Source organism: Canis lupus, chromosome 8 (assembly GCF_011100685.1).
Source record: "Canis lupus familiaris isolate Mischka breed German Shepherd chromosome 8, alternate assembly UU_Cfam_GSD_1.0, whole genome shotgun sequence".
Classification (NCBI taxonomy): domain Eukaryota; kingdom Metazoa; phylum Chordata; class Mammalia; order Carnivora; family Canidae; genus Canis; species Canis lupus.
Window position 1 is genome coordinate 71029802 of NC_049229.1, and position 14935 is coordinate 71044736.

Sequence of the window (14935 nt, forward strand, 5' to 3'; positions counted from 1 at the left end):
GAGCAAGAGTCTGAGACCATGCTGTTTGATAGGGTATCCAGTAGACATGCACTGTCATGTAAGTTCAAGTTTGGATTAGAATAGAAGAAATTAAAAGTTCGATTCCTTCATTGCATAAGCCACATTTCAAGTGCTTAGTAGCAACGTGTGGCTGATGGCTCTCATGTCAGGTAGCACAGCTTCAGGATGTTGCTGAAACAGATAGTGCTGGTCTGAGAGCTTGGCATCACTTTCCCAAGAGCTTACTGTGACTAAATTTCTGGTACCAGTTTCTTTTATTCTGACTTGTACCTTTTCAGAAATAAACTAAAGCAAATTTCAGTAAATCGGGGTCCTCAGTTTTAATTTTACTATAGAGTAAATATTATGCACATTTCCTTTTTTTTTTTTTTTTTTTCAGTTACGTCTGTGTTCTGATTTGACAAAAAGATTTGGCGTGGGCTGTACTTCCGGTAGGCTTTAAGGCCCTTACTAGTGGCAAACAGGCTGACTTTCTGGTCCTTTACAATGGTAGTCTTATTTACTGGGCCACCAGCCCCCTGTACATCTCTACTCCCTTTTAAGCCTTTTAGAAGAAGTAAAACATAGGAAATGCAAAATTGGAATTCTATGAAATGTTAAGTACTTGAAATTTTCGTCTAAGTATAAAAAGATTTTTAGAAAGAATTATTAAAGAGTCTATGAGACCATGCCCTTCACCCCTGTCTCCACTAGTCTCCCTTCCCTTCCCTACCTCTTACAGTCCTGCTTTTCTTTATCTTAATAGGGTTGCAGCTTTCAAGGGCACCTTCTGCTCATGAGGGTCTTTGATGTTTTATTTGGGAAAATGAATGTTTCTCTCCTTGCCTTTTTTTTTCTTGCTTTTTAAAAAAAGTTTGTATTCATTTATTAATGAGAGACAGAGAGAGAGAGAGGTAGAAACACAGGCAGAAGGAGAAGCAGGCTCCCTGCAGGGAGCCCAATGTGGGACTAGATCCCAGGACTCTGGGATCATGACCTGAGCCACTCCTCTTGCTTGCTTTATTTTTGCCCATGGGATTATTCAGAAGGGAAAAATCCTGGGTCAGAATACCCCCTGGTGCTTGGCCCAGAAATGTGTCTGCAGGTAGAGCTGACAAGAAAGGACCCCTTCTCAAGACCCGGCTCACTCTGGAATCCGTGCAGGAGTCAGAAACAGCCACAGATTGATGCAGTTGCTTGGTATTGTGTCTTTCTTTTGATTAGGTAGGGGCATTGAAAGATTAGGTACATTGAATCCAAATAATAATGTAGAAGAGATAATTTGTGAGAAAATGAAAAATTACCGTGGATCACCATTAGGCTTGTGGAAACTGACATACTGCTTTCTTTTCTCCTTAAAGAAGGCTGCCCTGTGGGCTCTGGCCCTGGGTAGTGCTCAGACCGGACCGTGCTCGGGGCTCTGGGAGGCTGCTTGCAGTCCTGCTGTAGAGCCTGGGCCTCTTCCCTTCTGCCTGCACTCTGCCTCCTCCACGGCTTGAGCTCAGTTCTGTGTGGTAGGAAGCCCAGCCTGGCTGCGTTTTTGTCAGACTCCAGATATAGGATTTAGGATGACCTGTTACGAAATTATGAATTAGGACTTGCATACAGGAGCCCTTTCAGCACCATGCCCTCCTTGTTGTCCCTTGTCTGCTGCTCTAAGCAAGTCAATTAAAGAATCTAGTTAGATGCTCTGAAAGAATACCGTAGGGACCTCAAATCTTGGCTACCATACAGGTCAGGTATTTCTTTGTTCTTGGGTTTTTGTTTCTCTCTCTTTTTTTTTTTTGGTTCTGTTTTCTTTTCATACCTTCATAAAAGTTTTTCATTTTTAAAATTAAAATATTTTCTTCTTTCTCTTAGATTCAGAATATTAAGCAGACAAACAGTGCTCTTAAAGAAAAACTTGACGGTGGAATAGAACCATATCGGCTTCCTGAGGTAGGATTATGTTGACATCATCTTAGAAGTCATGACCAAGTTGTATGCACTTAAGAATTTAATATCTATGTAATATATCTCCATCCCATAGAAAGAAAGGCATAGACACAATTTTTAAAACCTAGTTGATATTGAAATTCTGATAGGAGAAAAAATAAGATTAGCTTTTGTAAAGATATATTCACCTGTAAATGCATTAAGCTCATGTAACTCATTCGTATGTGCAGGTCATTCAGAAATGTAATGCACGTTGGACCACGGAAGAGCAGCTTCTTGCGGTACAAGGTATGAGGAGTCCTCTCTGTGGGCTGGGGGCTATGGCAGCCTTTAGGGAAAGTCCTGCCTCATCCACTCTCACTCCACCACTTGTGGGAGTGTGTTGGGTTCTGATTGGTTAGAAAGTATAAAAATACTCCAAAAGCAGCAGATTATCAAGAGTTTTATGGTTAGAGGTGTTCTAGACCTGGGGATCCTGAAAAGAAGAATGTGGAATGTCCACAGCCACTGGCTGGGTGTCTGTAGGTATCTTGGGACATGTGATGGAAGGTGCAGATTTCTGGATGCCAGGGTCCTACTGGACTTGTTGGATTAGTCCTCTACGAGATGCAGCTACACTGCTGTGTTTTCCCACTGGTGTAATACACTGAGATAGTGCCTGCTGTTATAAGTCCCTTAGGTTTTCTTATCCAGATAAAGTCTCAGTCATGTGGGTTTTTTTTTTTTTTTTTCTTTTTTTTTTCATGTGGGTTTTTAAAAGTTGTTTTCCTCCTGTATTGACAAACAATGCTTTCTTCCATCCTTAGCCATCAGGAAGTATGGCCGAGATTTTCAGGCAATCTCAGACGTGATTGGGAACAAATCAGTGGTACAAGTGAAAAATTTCTTTGTAAATTATCGGCGCCGCTTCAACATAGATGAAGTTTTACAAGAATGGGAAGCAGAACATGGTAAAGAAGAGACCAATGGGCCCAGTAGCCAGAAACCTATCAAGTCCCCAGATAATTCTATCAAGATGCCTGAAGAGGAAGACGAGGTAAATCTGAAAAAATGGGATCACTTGCCGGGTCCATGCTTGATACTTACTTTATTATTCTCTGATGGCCTTGCTCCACTGTGGAAATATGTTTAGCGCTCAGCCCCATCAATGACTTGACTTTTACCTATAAATACCATAATATATATGTTGATACTCGTTAGTTTTTGGTCATTAGGTATATTACTCACATTTTAATTCCTGTATAGATTCTTAGTTCCATCCTGGTTTCCTCCAGCTACAAGATATTCACATTACCAACATTTCCTTAGATCAAGTAAGAACTCAGCCATAAAGTTGGAAGTGCCTTGAGCCATGTCAGTGAAGCTTGGTCACATAAAATGGGTTATCATCTCAGTGGGAGGTTAATGAACTTCTTGGTGAATCGGCACAGCTAGCCAACCAGGAGTTCCTGGGTCTGCCTCTTCTGTCCCAAATCATCCAGGCTTTGATGCTGTTTGGGGCTAATGGCTTTAAATATCGATGGGGACAATTCTAGGTTCTCTGGTTGGCTGGACCTTCCAGCCTGGTGGCTGACATTCCTGGCAGTCTCCAGGATAGCTGCACTGATGTCATCAGCTGTCTCAGCACAGCGTAGGCAGCCAGATTCCTGCAGTTGCACGACCCCACCTATGACCTCCCTGCTTCCTGGGACAGGGCTACCTGCCATTTCCCCATCTAGCCTGGCCAGCCCTGCTCCATACTTACCCCTCTTCTACAGAGGAGGAGAATGGGGCGAGGCAGAGCGAAAAGTTCATTGCCAGTCCCTTGACAAATATTTGAGTGTGTTCATTGACATGGAACTCCAAGGTTTAATTGAGCTTTACAGGAAAAGTCACTTTCTCATCAGAGCGTCTCCCAGACCATGCAGGAATGATTTGAAATTACCTATTTTGTATTGTCTGTGCTCTGCCTTTGCTCTAAGAAGGCTGGTTATAGAAGCAGCTGAGGCCCCCTCCTGACCTGAGCACACAGTGCCTCCCCTGCGCAGCATGTTGCAGGTGGAGCACTCCATGCCTATGCGCCAGTTTGAAGGGCCGAGAGGCACATCTGTCAGAAGGTGTTAAAACATACTCTTTTTTTTTTTTAAAGATTTTATTTATTTATTCATGAGAGACACAGAGAAAGAGGCAGACACACAGGCAGAGGGAGAAGCAGGCTCCATGCAGGGAGCCCGACATGGGACTCAATCCCAGGATGCTGGGATCACATCCTGAGCCAAAGGCAGATGCTCAGCCACCGAGCGACCCAGGTGCCCCTGAAACATACTCCTTTAGACTCTTTAGAGCTTTCTACCAGAAAACCTTTGTAATGAGTATACAGAATTTATATTAACAGTGTGAGTGGTTTCCCCAGCCACAGCCATGCATGGCCCAGCCTGAGACCATGGAACACAGCAGCATGTGAGCAGAGACAAGATGGCATCTTTTAGCAGGGATGCTTGTCCTGGTGCCAGTTGCCACTTTACAACAAATGAACTTCCCTGATGTCCTGGACTTAACTTAGGAAGCATTAAAAGATGAGAATTACCAGAGAAGGAACTTTAGAATTTGCAGGAATGACAGCTTTCTTCCATGTGTGTTTCCCAGCTTTAGTCTTAGGAAGTAGAAATAATAGGAAACTGGTTCCCTTCCCTCTTCAGTTAATCAAAGTGGGTGTTGGCAGGGTTAGCATAAAATTGTGGTCGTAAATTTGGGACCAGGGGCCATCACCAATGGGATGGGATGTCAGTGGTTTTCGCATATAGTTTCCTCCTGTTTCTTAGGTCTGGTTCATTCACTGACAGTTATGTTTCTTCCCTCCTAGTCCAGGAGGGCCATTCTTCATGGTCTACTCACCATGGTGATTGCACATCAAAGTACCTGTGAGAACTCTCTTCCCCGTCTCTGGTAGCATTGGCTCATAAACGCTGCATTTCCCACCAGGCAGCACGTCTTCATTTCTCTCAGGTTGTTGATCTTCCATGTATCTGTTTGCCCAGCCCTCCCTTCAAAACCAATGCCAGGACCCTGATCTCTCTTCAACGTATGATATTTGTGTTTGTCTCTAAACATTTTCACCTCTTCAGTCATTTAAATCCCTGCCCTCACATACTTTATTTCCTTTTCTTTGGTCCCTCCCCCTCCCGCCTTTTTAAAAAGATCTTATTTGAGAGAGAGTGTATACAAGCATGTGGGGGGCAGCAGAGGCAGAGGGAGAAGCAGGCTCCCCACTGAGCAGGGAGCCCTTCATGGGGACCCCGGGATCATGACCTGAGCCGAAGGCAAACGCTTCACCACCCGGGCAACACGATCCCTTTTTTTATGCTCCTTGTAGCACCAGCCTTCCTACTGCACCACCCTGCTTCTCTCTTCTCCATGTTAGTTTGCAAAAGGAGATCAAATCTGTAAGGACCAGCTCTTCTCTGTGTCCGTGAGGGGCCTAGGGAGCTTATTAGGATGCTGGTTGTCTAGTCAGTGCCCAGAACTGGTGCTCTCATCATTTCTCATTCTTGTGTCTCCTGTGGAATCCAGCAGTTAAGGAAGACTCCTGCTAGTGTCCTGTCCACCCCTTCTGCCCTCAGGTTTTGTGTTAAATGTAGCACATACAGGGAGGTAGACATTAGAATGGTCAAATGTCTCATAACATGATGGCCTATTGGCCGTAGGCTTTTTTCTTTCAGAGCTGAGAAGGGAAGGCAGCCCACAGGTTTTGAGATGTTGAGATTCTGAGCTCTCTGAGGTGGACAAGGATGCAGTACAGAGCAGAAGTGGGTGGGTGTCAGAAAGGGTGAGGGGGATGCCAAACAGGACTGGCTTGGAGGTAGAGTCCCCCTTGACGTCACAGAATGACTTGAGTTGTGTTCCTGCTGAGGAGAAATTTCCTGACCTAACAGCTGTTCTCATAAATTGTGGTGTTGCCTAAAGAAACCACTGTTTTTAGATTTGGGATTCAAGGCCCAGGGGTTTCCCTAGCAATGAGAGAGCATGAGTATAGCAATGAGCACAAAGACACCTTGTAACCTTCTGGTTTGGGTCCAAGAGTCTGTTTTAGTTAAGAAATGCCTTCGAGGCTTTTAAAGATCTTTCCATCTTAGCTCTCCTGTTTGTCCCTGTGTCCCAGCGCAGGCCAGTGGCTGTTGGCTGAGTGGGATGGGTGCCGAGGCCTCCCCTCCAGCCGGTGCTGACACGCCTGCGTGCCGCCTTTGGCCACACGCTGTGCTGACATGCCCTTTCCAGCGATTTTCTCTAATCCTGTGAAGTAGACGTCATTATTGTGTCTATTCTGCAGATGAGGAAACAGAAACTGGAAAAGAAATAACTCATCCAAGGATCCACATCTAGAAAGTGGCAGAGCTAGGATTCGAGCCTGAGACGTCTGGCCATGGAGGCCGCCCTCTTACGCTGCCCCGCTGCCTGCTGTGCCCAGGCCCTGCCCTTGGGAACACGCATGTCTGCAGGATAGATGGGCGGGCCGTACCCCCTCTCGCCACACAGGAAGTGGCAGTCTGTGTTGTACCTGCTCTTTGATCTTTTTTTTTTTTTTCCTTCTTCTTCTTCTTGCCTCAGGCTGCTTCTGTTCTTGACGTCAGATACGCATCTGCTTCATGAGAAACTCTGGTAGCTTTGAGCACTTGGTATGGACGACTGTGTTCTCCAGGATATCAGGTATTACAGGACATCACCTAGCCATCTGCATCACATCTCTGTGGACAAGCAGCTATTACCAAAAAGGCATACACTTCAGTCCTGTGCTCCATCTGCCTTAATTCTGTGCTCGTTCCTCCATGTTGGCGCCACTTCCCCGAGAGCCCCATTGCATCTCTCACACTCTGCCCAAGTGCTGGGGAGTCTCGTGGCCTGCACGCCTCCTGACTCTGGGGACCTGTCCCCAGTCGAAGCTCCTGAGCCCCACCAATGGCAGCTCTGCCCAGTCAGCAGCTTCAAACAGGTAGTCAACTTGGAAGGCACGACTCTGTTCCTGCATGGCCTGCAACTTCTACTTTGTGCATAATGTAATTTTCAGAGTGACTGTGACCCTGTTGGCCTTTTAGAAAGTTTCTCTTGTTCTTTCCTGAGGCATCCACCTAAGTGATATCATGCTTCTTTGGAAATCCCAGTATATTGGCAGACTGCATTATAACCTCCATTGTGCCAAACATCCCGAGACAGCTCACGTTTCCCCAGACGCTGGGTGTAATTATGGTTTGTAAATTTAGCTGGCTTAAATCTCACCCTTCTCCTTCCCAAGCGGTAGAAAGCTCATTCACAGCAACTGTCCTTGGACACTAGCTTAAAGGAACATGGACCTCAACACTTTCTGCCTTCAGCTTTCAGCATTGTAATCCCAGGACGGGTGTGCCACCCTGTCTTTTCCGGATACCCCCACCCCACCATCCAACTCCAAGAGATGCGGTCCATACCACTGTACCTGGTGCTTGTGCATTGGAATTGGTGCCTTCTCCTTTTGGCAACCATGTTATCAACCCTTTTTCTGTTTTAGTGTCTTATTTCTTCTTTAAAGTTTATTGCTTGCCAAAGATAACATCACTGAGATTAGGAGACAGGGGAGAAATTGCTGCAGATTCTGACAGAGTGCAGATTTTAAATGTCAGGTTAGCTCAATAAAGGGTATTAGAATAGCTGGTGATGATTTTATAAAAGCTACACATTGTTTGTTCCCCCTTCTGTTGGTATGACTGGCCTTCTACATGTCACTCCATATAGCTTTTTTTTGTCCTTTTTCCCCCCTTTTGTCATGTACTGATGTCCTTTCTCTTTTAATATTATAGTACAGGACAGAGAAGTGGTCAGTTTATTGGCTCTAGTAAGACCAAGATGAAACCATGTACAAAGTGGTCTGTAATGCCTTTTGGTTGGACTGGGAACAAGTAAATGTTTCTAATAAATGTTCTGAGATTTCCAGAATCACTTATTCTCATCTGAGACTGTGGCCCCACTGCGGGGCTGAGGGATAGACTGTCAGACTGCGTTCCCGTGTAGCCTGTGTCCCGCCCACGGACAGTCCAGCCTGCACTAAATATGTTGAAGGAACTGTTGTTGTTGTTTTGCATCATTTAAATATTTTTCCTGCTTTCAATACCAAAAAGAAAAAAAAAATGCAGATGCTTTAAGGCACAAACAGAATTCTTAAGAATTTAAAATATGCAATTAAAATTTGATGTGTTTTGACTCCCAAGCACCTTGCTTCTCCCCCCCCCCCCCTTTTAAGTTAGCTGATTATCTCTTTAGGAAGAGGGTCAGCTAGAAACCTATGCTGTTTGGAATTGTGTGTTTTTAGAAATCTGGAGAAAGGTCATTCACACGGGGAGTAAACGGGAGTTTCCCGACTTTTTGTCATCTTGTCCCTTCACGGGGTGTCTGTGGGTCAGGGAAGAGTGTGTGAAGAACAGCATCAGATGAGGCGAGAGGCAGTCTCAGCTTGCTGCTCCTACCTAGACGGGGGTAGCATAATAACACTAGTCATGCCGTAGGGTTTGGTTTTGCTTGTATCCTAAGCCTGCTATGTAATCAGAAAATGGCAGGAAAAACGTGGAGAGGAGGTGGCATAAGTTTTGCACATCGCTCACAGGGGCACTAGGCAAGAACCGAGGCCGTAGGTTCTCTTTGCTTCTCCTTCCTCTTAGTGGAAGCAGCAGGCAGTTTGCTGCAGTGGGTCTCGTGCTGCCAGGACATCTGTTCCTCTCTGCACGCCCGGGCTGCTTTCCTGGAGAATGGCTCCCTCCTGGCGATGCCTGAAAGCGCGATGCTAGTTCCTGGGGAGCGTGGCAGGCGCAGCAGCAGTGCCAGGCCTCTGTGTGTCCTCTGCACCATCCCCTTCGTGCTTGCCCCGTCCTGAGGAGTCACTGCGCCCGTACACCTGGCAGACCCCAGCAGCCTGGTCCTGGCTTTCTCTACACGGGAAAGGGGCAGCGTTGTTGTCATGCGCCAGAAGGAAGAAAGATGGTTGTCTTTGCCTGACTCCTCCGTTGTAGTCTCAAGCATAAGGTAGCACTGTGTTTTAAACTGTTTCATTACACTGTTGTTGCAATGATGTTGTAAATGCAAGAAATCACTGAGCTTTAAAAGCTGAGTGATTGATCTTATTTATGTGAAGCCCCTTTTTTACATATCAAGACTTCGGTGCATCAGCAGGTCGTGTTTGGATGTGTAAGGGTCCGCAGTGACAACTGCTTCGGATGCAATGTTCACTTAAGCTTTGTCTTCTTAAAAATTGATCAATGTGAATGTCATAATTATATATATATTTTTGTGGAAAATTTCTCCTAAGTATAAGTTATTGTGCAAAATATAGTACCATTGAAGCAAATGATAGTTTAACTTTTAGTTTAGAAATCCTAAAAGATATAAATTGTATTGCATATGCATTAAAAGTTTGTTTTATTTAATTTTATGTAGGTGTGTAAAGTGTTAGGTAAAAATTGTTTCCACTTATCCATTTAAACACCTTGTTACTTGAATATTGTGTTGACTGGTCTGAAACCGTGATCGATCCTGTAACATAGCTCGCGAGCCGAGCCCGGAAGGCCGCGCCTCTGTTGTGCTGAGATCGCGGTGGCTCCGGTCGGGCGCTGGTGTCCGCGGGAGCCGGCGCTTAGCGTGACACACCCACTGCGTAGTCCGGGTGCACTTGTACCCACCGGGACACCCATTCCTCAAAATGGCTTTTGCTAGTTTTTAACCTGTAAGACCCTTCGCTGGTCAGCAACCTCCCGAATCAAAAGATGAAAAGGAACAAATTCTTGCGTTTTACAAGCTTACTGCGGTGGACTAATTAAGCAGTTGTTTTCTGTGTATAAAGGTTCCCTCAGATACCACACACCACTATACGTGTGCTCATTGTCACTTTAAATTTCAACTATGCCCTATTTTTGTCTTTCTGAATATCAGATGTACTATTGGTATAATTGCATACCAAAAATAAGCCAAACAGTGCATTACACTAACTGGATCCCTGCTTAACGGAGCAAAGGAAAGCCGGAGCCAGCTCACACGAGAGCCTCGTTTCCTCTCTCGTCCAGCCTGTGTCTAAGCCCAGTGACCAGGATCCGAGCTTTCAGTATCAAGTGAAACTTGGCTTCACGTTGACTCAAGGTAGTTAGCTAATCTGAATCTAGTGATCTTGTGCAATGCTCAAAAGCAAACCCTCTCCCCGCCCCTCCCGGGATCCCTGCGGCTTCCCCTCCTTCCAGTAAAGCACAATTGCAGCAATGTTACAATTCAGAAGAAGGAAGGTCAGTAGAGTCTATGCATGTCGTGTGATAATGAGTGTTTACAGTCACCTTCTCCGAAAACTAAAATTTATACTGGAGTGGATAGTATTCCATTATGTAGACCTATCAACTTTGCTAAGTGCTTTTTAGATTGCTTAAAAATTTTTCAAGATTTTAAAAGATGTATAAGGTTAAGTTTGCAAATATAATGGAAATGCTGTATATCTTTTGAAGTGATAAAATCCACGTTGGAATTTTAAAGAAAATATGTTGTAATAATGCTGTTGTAAGTACTATTTTAATGTCTCTTTCTGCCTGTTTTCTATATCAGCACACTCATTGTGGTGAATGTTCATAGCATTATAATTGCTTAGCCATTGAATGATAACATTTGTTAGTGGAGATCGAAAAAATTTATTTGTGAAATTCTGCAGAATTCATTTTTCTATTTCTAATATTTGCTGAAGTTAAATAAAAAATTTTCAAGCCATTGATGTAATAAAATACAAGACAGAACCATCTTCTGCACAGTCCACTTCCCACCAGAGCAGTGCCCCACCCTAACAGATAGCAGGCTTTTGCGTTGGGCCTTGGGGTCTGGGGTCTGGGGTCTGGGCATGTGCACCCCCAGAGCCACACCCCGCGGAGGCAGCGGGGCACCTTGTGTTCTGAGCCTCTAGCTCTCCTTGAACTGCCTTTCTAAAACATTTTAACAGACGCAACAGCTTATGGTTGCAACCAAGTTGAGGTATGTGAATTCATAAAAGTGGCAGCGGTCAGGGGCTTAAATCTCATGTTCAGTGACAGGACCTTTTTCCCCCATTAGTGGTTTTTCTCTTTTCAGCGTGACCAGGCTTGACACCTGGATGCTGCCCTGCGCGGCCCTGGACCGTGGCGGTGAGGAGGCGGGCCACCGCCTTGTCACCTCTGGGCAGCCGAGAGTGGATGCGGCTCTGACCCCAGCAGCTCCGAGCGGTATGACGGACGCTCTCCGCCCCACCGGCCGCTTCTGCGGGCTTCTCTGCAGCCAGAACGCAGGATCTGGCCAGAGAACTGCCGCCAGGACCTGACGTCCACGGCCCGCGTTGCCTCAGCGCGGTGACCGCGGAGGGGGTCCCTCTCTGTGTCCGGGGCCGGGGGGGCGGGCACAGGACGCCCGGGAGAGGTCCTCGCCAGGCCGAGGGCAGCCAGTGTGCCGTCACCACCCTCGGTGTCACAGGGTGGGTGATGCCTGAGTGGCACCCAGGAGGGGCGACAGAGGACCCCCCCGTGGGACCTGCAGAAGTGACGCACGGCACCGACAGCACCCAGGCTGTCCTGCCAGGAGGAGGAGGAAGGGACACTGGTGTCCCCGCTGGCGTCTGCCAGGATGGGGGCCAAACGGGCCGCTTGGGCTTGGCCTCCGTGGCCTCAGTGGAGTGACCAGCACTGAGGGTGCCAAGGGGCGGGCTTCTAGAGGCTGGGGGGTGTGCGGGGAGACCCAGCACGGGCCCCCCCGAGGGTGCTAGAGGGAGCAGGGCCTCCCCTGCCCCGGTCTCAGCCGGGCTGCAGCAGGTGGAGCCCACCAGGGGTGCAGGGCTGTGGGTGGGGGGCCACCCCGGTGGGCCACACTGGGAACAGCTGCCAGGGCCCCGGCACTTGTGGTTCCGCGCTCCTGTCCCCTGGAGACCCGCTCCGAGTCCCACCCTCCTCACGCCCTCGGCGCACGTGTGTCGTCCCCACTGGACAGTTCCTGTCGGGGGGAGCGACCCCAAGAGCACTTAGCGACCTGTATCTGGGGAAGGGGTGCGGCGGCACCAACCCTCCTGGAGGCCACCCCGCTGCTCGCAAGCGCCCGGACCTCTGTGCCCCGCGCTGATCCCCTGGAGCTCACGACCCCCGGACCCTTCCAGGTGGCCCAGTTTCTTTCCTTCTCGGCAGTTAAGCCCACGGTCGTTGACCCTGCGGCTGCGTCGTGCTTGGAGCCCCCTTGGGGGCCGGGCGAGCTCGCGGGCAACCCTGACGGACCCTGGTCCGTCCCCCAAGGACGCCTCCCAGAAGCGGCCCCTTCCTCTGGGCCTTCCCCCGGCCGCTCTCGCACCAAGCTCCGCCCGTGTCCCCAGTGCCTCAGAGTGGCCCGTCCTGGGCCCTTCCTGCCCCTTCTCCCAAGTCCTTGGTGTCTGCACGGCTGTCACCGCGTCAGAAAGCCCGGTGTCCGCGGCCTCTGGGCCCCCTCCTCGCGCCCCCATCACTACTGCCAGCCCGGCCACAGCTTGGGCCCTTTCCGGCCACTCCTCCTGTCCCACCATCCCTCCTCCCTCTCCCCTGCTCCTCGTTCCACGGCCGTAATCGGGGCTCTTGCCTGCTTAGAACAGTCTGTCATCTAGAGACCTGGGCCCTGTGTTGTGAGCGTGACGTTCCTGCACCAGGGTCGCTGTCCGTGCTCTTCTCTGCCGCCTCCCCCACCTGCCACTGCCCCCCACGTGCACTTCTCTGCACTTGGCTCTTGGTACTGGACTATCAAGAAACGGCTTAAAGTGGGTATTTTATTCTTTGAAATCAGCGATGCAGGTGGCAAGGAAGGTGGTGTCGCCCACGGGCAGCCTCCGGGCTCTCGTGCGAATCACCGTCTGTGTGCAAGGAACACGCCGCATCCCGCTTTCTCCACCTGATGCACATGGGTATAAAGTCGCCCCGTCCCGCTGTTGGCTTCATGGTGGCCTGGATGTGACTGTGGGACTCACCTGTACTGGCATCAGCGGGCGGGCGGAGTTCGCGCGTTGCGTGGACAGACCAGGGCGACCGCAGCACATTCCCCACGCGCCAGAGCAGGTGCAGAACAGATGTCAAGGGTTGGACTTTCTGGGTCAAAAGACCTGTTGATGTCACACCAGACACAGACCCTAATCGCCTCCCAGAGACGACGCAGCAGCTTCTCCCTGCACTCCTGTCGCCCTTGTGCTCTCCCAACACTGGGGTGACCAAGCACCTGACTGAGGTGTTTGCGGAGCAATTCGGGGCCCCAGGTTGTCTGCGCAGGCGCCGGCGCCCTCTAACCTCCCGCTCGCCGTGGGCCCACGGAGGAGCTCTGCCCGAGGGGTCTGGCGATTCTCCTGCGGGGACGACCCTGTACAACGAGCTCTTTCGCACACGGTGGCTCCTGGCACTTCATCGATTGAAAATAAATTTGGCAACAACTGAGTCTTACATGGTGGATAATCGTGTAGCAAATTGTGATTTTTAGTAATAATTGATTTACTGAAGATTGCCTTGCCCCCCAGGACAAAATATGCATTCTCTGGTTTACTGCTCACAGCAGCCTTCGGGCAGGGACCAGCCTCCCTGTTTCCCAGGACAGGCCGAGGCTGGCGCAGTTGGGCCTAGACGGGCCGCAGCGGCTCCACTCCACCGGGCGGCCTCTCTAGGATCCAGGCTGCGGGCTCCAGTCCTCGCTCGGGGATGGCACCTGCTGCGATCGCAGTCACTCCCCCAGCCCCGCAGGCCCGGCCCCTCACCCCAAAGCCAGGGCGACACCATTCAGAGGGTGGCGGGGAGCTGGGCTCGTGCGCAGAAACTTCGGTCTTGCCCGGATGCTTGGTGGGAGACGCCTGATGAGCGGCCGGTCCTTTCATTCTGCCGAGACAGGCCTTAGTGGCATGGGCACCGCTGGCCCCTCGCTCTTCCCGCCGTCGGTCCCCGCCTCGTCCCACCCCCAGACCAGCGGTCACCCCGTGGTTTGGGGCGCCTACCCCAACCGTGCATCTGCTTGCGTGTTCACCTGCCGCTCACCGGCACATGGTTCTTGCAGTTAGCATGTTCCGATTCAGTAAAACAAACAACCAGTTTTCTTCTACACGCACTGTTCTAGATGGCCAGCGACCACCGGCGGTCCCCTGCCAGAGAGCCCTGCCACAGCGTTCGGAGGCTTGGCCGACTGCAGTCACACAGGTGGGCCCCGGTTTTGAGAGGAGGGAACCGAGGCCAGCGAGGTGAAGTGACTTCTGCACGTCACTTGCTGCTCGGTGGTGGGTTGGAGGCCAGGCCGTGGGTCCTGCTGCCGTAGCGGCTGCTAACGGGGACGAGCTAGGGCTGGGGACCTGGGGTGCCCTCCCTGCAGCCCCCCAGCCGGTCCGGGTTACAGGCCCGAGGGCCACTGCCAGGCTGTCCTTCCTGCTGGGGGCGGGCGCCCTTCCTGCAGATTACGACCAACAGGTTGGGGATGGTCCAACGGGCCGCCTGTGATGGAGCACCTGGGCCTGGGCCTGCGTGGTGCCCTGGGCTGACGAGCTGGACCAGCCCTCCCCTCCGCTACGACCTGCCGGTCATCCCTCCTCCGTGGCCCTGGGTCCCGAGAGGACTCGCTGACATTCGTGCGCCTTGTCCCTTTGCAGACCCCTACAAAACCGCCCACATCTGGGCCTCCCGGTCCCTTCCTCGGAGTCCTCCCAGCTCCTCCGCAGCCCTGGGCCTCCGAGCCCGGGACCCCATGGGTGCCCAGGGTGCCACCGAGCAGCCTCCTCAGCAGGGCCAGTGCGCGACCGTGCCTCGGTCTGGCCCTGACCACTTACGTGGCCCTAACGACACCTGCTAGGGACACTGACAGAGCAGTGGCCCTCGGGAGTCGTGCCCCGGGCGCCCCTGCGTGTGTGGAGCCTCCCCTAACCCACGCGGGCCCCGCGCCGCGCTGTTCAGGGAAGCCGGCGAGCCTCGCGGGAGACGTAGGGATCGGCCTCTCTTGCTGTTGACAACTCAGCCACCCTGCGAAGCTGCCT

At 50.5% G+C, this 14935-nt stretch overlaps 1 protein-coding gene across 3 annotated transcripts in view; it reads left to right on the forward strand.

Annotated features, from left to right (window-relative positions):
- Positions 1 to 13364, forward strand: part of RCOR1 (REST corepressor 1) — a 131658-nt gene extending 118294 nt beyond the window's left edge. The window contains exons 9-12 of one of the 3 annotated variants that reach the window (XM_038545794.1): positions 1861 to 1938; positions 2166 to 2223; positions 2742 to 2971; positions 6520 to 10700. In XM_038545794.1, the coding sequence (XP_038401722.1) occupies positions 1861 to 1938; positions 2166 to 2223; positions 2742 to 2971; positions 6520 to 6561 (408 nt within the window). In that variant the 3' untranslated portion in view covers positions 6562 to 10700. The other 2 variants (XM_038545796.1, XM_038545795.1) reach the window with 2 other exon arrangements.
- Positions 13365 to 14935: the final 1571 nt, after the last annotated feature.